Source organism: Anabas testudineus, chromosome 10, assembly GCF_900324465.2.
Source record: "Anabas testudineus chromosome 10, fAnaTes1.2, whole genome shotgun sequence".
NCBI classification, from domain to species: Eukaryota; Metazoa; Chordata; class Actinopteri; order Anabantiformes; family Anabantidae; genus Anabas; species Anabas testudineus.
Genome location: NC_046619.1, coordinates 19,317,541 through 19,323,254, shown reverse-complemented (window position 1 = coordinate 19,323,254; position 5,714 = coordinate 19,317,541). Strand labels below are relative to the sequence as shown.

The 5,714-nt window shown below is 39.1% G+C and overlaps 1 protein-coding gene across 2 annotated transcripts; it reads right to left on the bottom strand.

Annotated features, from left to right (window-relative positions):
• Positions 1–778: 778 nt before the first annotated feature.
• Positions 779–5,714, bottom strand: tmem144b (transmembrane protein 144b). 2 transcript variants are annotated; one of them, XM_026358047.1, is made up of 13 exons: positions 5,543–5,714; positions 5,291–5,449; positions 5,081–5,203; positions 4,727–4,777; positions 4,547–4,646; positions 4,299–4,379; positions 4,091–4,169; positions 3,779–3,858; positions 3,508–3,626; positions 3,076–3,195; positions 2,090–2,187; positions 1,397–1,450; positions 779–1,239 (listed from the first exon to the last, which is right to left on the bottom strand). In XM_026358047.1, the coding sequence occupies exons 1-13, from the start codon at positions 5,646–5,648 to the stop codon at positions 1,156–1,158; spliced, it is 1,254 nt and encodes a 417-aa protein (XP_026213832.1). In that variant the 5' UTR covers positions 5,649–5,714; the 3' UTR covers positions 779–1,155. The 2 variants fall into 2 exon arrangements, with proteins under 2 accessions (XP_026213832.1, XP_026213833.1); XM_026358048.1 differs by lacking the exon at positions 4,727–4,777.

The window sequence follows — 5,714 nt, the reverse complement described above, 5'->3', positions numbered from 1 at the left end:
TGATTTCAAAATATCTCAAATCAATTCAATGCCGTTTTATTTATGTTGCTCTATATCACAACAATCACCTCAAGGCACTTTGCATAAGGTCAGGAACTTACAGAATGCTAGAGAAAACAAATCCTCCTTGAGCTAACATAGACCAGGGGTGGGTAAACCTGGTCCTCGAGAGCGCCAACCCTGATTCTTCTTCATCCATCTCTGCACTTGCAGGTTTTGATTGGCTGAACACACGATCCAGGTAATTAGCAGTGGGTGGAAGAAAAACTGTAACATGTTTTTTTTCTTTGTTAATCTAATTCTAATTATTAATTTAATTAGAAATATATACTATGTTTATCGTAGTATGCATTAGTATCCCCCCTTTTATAAAGCATGCATTTTTTAAATACCGTCTTGTATTTTGTGGACTTGCGTTTTGTACATAAGTTCGGAAAGGTCCATAATATAAACTGATGGCTTCTTGGCCTTTTTAGTCACGCCAGTTCCTTTTTTCTTCTTTTCCTATTTTATGTGAAAAATAAACTAGACCTTTAGCAGAACTTGGCTTATTGTCCTCTACCACTGACACGTTTGGTTTAATTAGCGCTATATATTTATCTAGAAAGAGCAGGTAGAATTGAATACCACCCCCAAGCTGAGCTGCAAGGGGAGAAGGTATAAACCAGTAACTATTGTGGCGTTATAATCACAGAAACTCAACTTCTCATCTTGTCCAAAAAGCCAAATAGTGACAACTGTGAACAAACATTTTTAACATAACTTTATCTTGCAAGGACACAAATAAGTGTGATAAACAACAACGATATGTACACAATAAATATAAATGTTTTCTTGTGAGCAATGTCAAACATTTTATCGGCCTTTTGTTGGCATAAACTGAACAAAACACTCCAAGCTCTTTTCCAGTCAGAAAGCACAATAGGAAGGGGTTCTATGAGACACTGCACCCTAGTGTCAGCTCAGGGTAATAACACTGATGTTTCAAAAACATTTTGAATCGCTAACAAATTTTTACATTTAGCACAATTATCATGCATTTAATCTGATGGGATTCAAATAGTTCTATAAAACCAAATATATTAGTTTCTAAGCAGTTGGAGAGCCAGAAGAAAACGACAATAACTAGATCACTTCATTTGACTGGACTCATCATTAGAGATTTGAAATGGCAGTGAGCAAGGAGCCAATCAGGATGACACAGGAAGCCAAGAAAAAGAGTAAGCAGTTTGTTGACCCCTAAGGGAAAACATAAGTTTAACATTAGCATACAATTCTTGAAACTCTGGTTGTACACTTAAGGGAATACAACATGTTTTATGGGTAATAACTAAAGAAACACAATGAAAGAAGTCAGATTTAGGCAACTGATTCTGATCAGTGTTGTGATTCTTACCTTAATCTCTTTGAACACCAACGCTCCCCACAGTGCTGCAACCAGACCATATCCCTACAGAGAAGCAGTCAAACAAAAAGCTGTTTGAGCTCAGATGAAGGATTCAATTGATTTACCTTGAACCTGTTTCCACTTTTGAAGGTCTTGCCTGAGAGAAGCGTTTTAATTATGCACATCACAGTACTTCACAGTGATCAGTTCTCATTCCACATTGAAATTCAAAGAGCCAATCATGACTCGGTGTGTGAATGTAGCCGTGCAACAGGGCTGGTTATTTGTCCTGATCTTCTGTGACTTCAGGCGAAGAGGAACATGATTTAGTTTTGCCCTACCAGAACCAAAACCCCAATTGGTTCATCCATCTAACACAAAATCGGTTACAAGATCTTGTGACAACTACTGGCTGAGCTGGCAACGAAATTGGCACCACAGAATAACTGGTCACGATTTATTGGGACTTCTTAGCTTTTGATTAGATCAGAATTTCCCTTTGACCAATATTTTGTATGTTATGGCTTGTTTGCTTTGGCCAGGAGAAAGTTCTTAATGCATTTTATAACTGCTCAGTATGACAATGAACGGTGCATGCTGCACATGAGTTTATTCATTTCACAAGTTTCTGTATTAAGTCTAAGAAAAACGTCAATTTGCCCCATTACATGGCTCCAATCTCCAAGGACATGATGTACTTACTGCACGGACAATGGGAAAGGTAATAACTGCACTCAGGAAGTTATTGGCCAGGCACCAGCTGTATGTAGCCAACGCCCACATCAATCCAGACAGTAGACCTGAAGAGCATGAAGGAAAAAAAAAAAAAAAAAAAAGGAGATGAGCCTGAGCCAAAAACAATGCAAATAATTAATGTGAACTAAAGTGTCAGGAGTTTAAATTAGGAATTTATTAATTTATATCTGATAAAAATAAAACAAAGCTGGTAAATTTGAATGCATAAATGCACATTTTACCCATAGACATGTCCCTCATTTTAATTCGCAGTGAGCAGCTGTGCAGCACCCACCAAGCTGCAGGATTTGATGCAGCAGCTCGTGGCATGAGCACTGATGACAGCGGGTGGTGTCAAATCCAACCTGTCTGGCTTGTTTTCCATTAAAGTGAACTAATGTCTACTTGTCTACTTAACTTGAAGGATTTTAGTGGCCTGAAGAACTGAGTTGCTGGTGCAGTTGCTAACATTTTACAAAATACTATATTCGGGAGAAATGTGAGCAATCATTTTAGATGTGTGGTGGCGCCCCCCTTCATCTTTACCACTGGTAAAATGACCCAATCAAGTAACTTTTGTGTTAACTAAATGCTGAAAAAACTTTTTCCTTAAACACAAATGAAATTTGTGAAAGTGTGGTGTGAATTCCATCTGTAGATCTTAATTGAAACTAAAACATTTATAATGAGGACAATACATGTAGGAATAATTTCACTGCACAGATTTTTCCCTTATTTAACACTGATACAGGAAAAAATATTTTAACAACGATTTTTACATTGATTTGATTGTGAATAATTAATCGAAACTATATAGAACAACACCTCACGCCATATCTCAAAGATGGAGATTAATGCAAATGTAACTGTATAGGTGCATTACTTATTATAGCAACTCAAAAGGCCCACACTCCAAACCTGAGCAAAACCTGTGATCTGACACTGTGCATTACCTGGTAGGATGGCTCTGGAAAAAACTCTGGGCCTGTTTTTCATTACAGCACAGTAGATAGTGAAGTACACTGTGCTTGCAACAAAAATTCCACAGGACTGTGCATAAACATAGTCAAAGTCTGTGAAAAAGAACAAAAAGTAAGAAGTAGAATTTAAAGTTTACATCATTAAACTTGTGGGTTTGCAATAAAACAAAGCTGAAGAAAAGAGCAGAAAGGCATGCTGTGAAACAAATCCTTGAGTCAGGAACTGGATATTAAACCTGGATCACTGGAGGGTCCACTGTTATTTATAGACCATCAGTGGGAGACATTCTTAAATCTGAGATGACATTTTGAATGTATATATATATATATATACACACACACACACACACAAGTTAGATATAATGATAGTAGCTTAAAGGTAGTTGTTGAACGAGGACATCATACCATAGACACTGGCTCCATGGAACATACTGTCATGACATGATGAATGGCTTTTAATGTAGAGGATGGGCACAAAGGAGGAACCATAGAGCAGGCCTGACACAACAGCAAGCAGGCAGCCACTGACGGAAGTGATGAAGAGCTGTGTGAATTTTAAATCTCCACTGTCTTTCATTTTGTAAAGTTAATTGCAAGTTGAAAAACGCAGATTGTCAAGAATGACAGATGCATTGTAAATGTGGACACATCTGTTTATAACATGAGTAGAGCTCACATGAACCGCCTGGTCTTCGGTCTGATGACGTCTATCCAGAACTCTGAAGAACTTTGTCCATAACTGCCAGAATCTGTTCTCTGCAAGAAGAAACAGCAGCCCAGCACAGGGTTATGTTGTCTTCCACAAGAATGGTGCCATCAAAGTGCACACAGCAGGACCAAGTAATCACAGCTCCCTTTGACAAACCAGGTGGCAAAGATTGATATTTTAATAGAACATTGGTAAATTTAAATTGCTTTGAGTGTAACTTCAAAATGAGTTCCTGAAACAAGGAGGGGAAAAATAACATCCGATGTACAATGCACTCACCCTGTCAATAAGTAATGGAATCGAGTCTGAATCGGGATGCTGCTCCACGTCCGTTTTCACAAAGAAAAAGATCAGCCCGCTAAAACCAACACAAAAGTCTCATTTGTCTTCCAAATTAAAACAAAGCACGCCCTTAAGACCACATGTCTTTCCCTTGTAGCAGCTGGTGATAAGTTGGGAGACATTATTTCCATGTGAAGAATTTTACCTGAGCAGACACAACCCAGCTCCACAATAATTTAGCACTGGCCTGGAAACACCCTGAGCAGCAATTCCAAACCATCCAAATCTGTGACAGTCACATTGAGTTTCTTGTGAATATATTGCCAGCTTAAGAAAAACAGAACACAACTGCCTTTAAACTCTCAAAGTTACAGTTAACTTCATCTAAAAGTCACTGAGAGGAAGGAAATGCATTTCATGGCGAGCAGAACGCCGTGCGTTAATCGGACTCACCTTGAACTGGCCCAGCCCATCAACAAAGAAGTGGAACCCCAAATTAAAATCCCAAGACTGAGGCCAATTGCTTTAATAATTGGAACTACTGCTAGATTTCCTGAGGGTGACATGAATGGAGAGGTTAGCAGCATTTATCCTGCAAGTTATGAAAACTATGCATGCACATTTTTTCCCCACCTCTGCCGGTGAAGCCGGTGACATACAAACCAGGAAAATCCAGGAGTGAAACTGTTTTAATATCGAGCATACTGCAGTTGAAGACACTGTGTGCTTGAAAAGTTTAAGTGCCGTTTCTGGGGCACACAGTGTCCTCAAAGTTGGTCATCACAGGAAGACTGTCAACACACACATTTTAAAATGGACTGCAGCAGATGGACTCTTTAGATGTGAGTTTTTAAGCCCATCTGCCGCTGTCCAAAGTCCAGCCAGATACTTGAAGCAGACTTGCTCCAGACTCAATCTGCACAGAACGTCATAAACATTAACAATGATTTGACTTTTAAATTTATATCTGATAAGACATGACAATACCTGTAGCCCAGAGCACACCTCCGAGCATTGCAAAAGGGTAGAATTTAGGTGAATGAAGCATCAGGTCTGCAACCATAGACACAACCCATATGGCTGCACAGTTCACCCACTGAAAAAACATCCCTGCAAGCAGAACACACACAAATTCACAAATAGTGAAGCTATGAAACCTGATTTAGGGTTAGGATACTAGGTTTTCCTTATGCTTACCGTCTCCTGTCTCTATCTTTTTAACAGGAACACATATGCTGCCATACAACAAAACAGCAGCTGCATTTGCAGCAATTCCATAGATAAAACGAGTCATATTGGTCGAATTAAAGGTGAAATCAAACATTTCTGGTTTGTCGCTTCCAAAGTGTTCAGCGCCTTTTGACAGAAAGCAAAACAAAGAGCCAAGATTATTTCTTTTGGACAGCGTACCAACCTCCTGCAGCCCCACATTCATCACTGACCAATTACCTGGCTCAGTTGCGTTTCCAGTCAGGTGGCAGCTCACCATCAATAATGTAGCAACAAATACAAACAGAGGTGGCCATTTTGCTTGGAGCATGTTAAAAGTAAACATTTTTTTCTGTGGTATAACCAGTCCACAATGTTAAAAACCGCTGGAGGCCGAGTGTATGTGTGAGTG

What these genes read in the sequence shown, in the direction of transcription:
- tmem144b (XM_026358047.1), bottom strand. Translation starts at nt 5,648, where the DNA reads ATGTTTACTTTTAACATGCTCCAAGCAAAATGGCCACCTCTGTTTGTA. An exon ending in AAAGATAGAGACAGGAGACG is followed by an intron (nt 5,204 to 5,290) that starts GTAAGCATAAGG and finishes TTCTGCTTGCAG; the next exon opens with GGATGTTTTTTCAGTGGGTG. An exon ending in CCATGGAGCCAGTGTCTATG is followed by an intron (nt 3,196 to 3,507) that starts GTATGATGTCCT and finishes TCTTTTTCACAG; the next exon opens with ACTTTGACTATGTTTATGCA.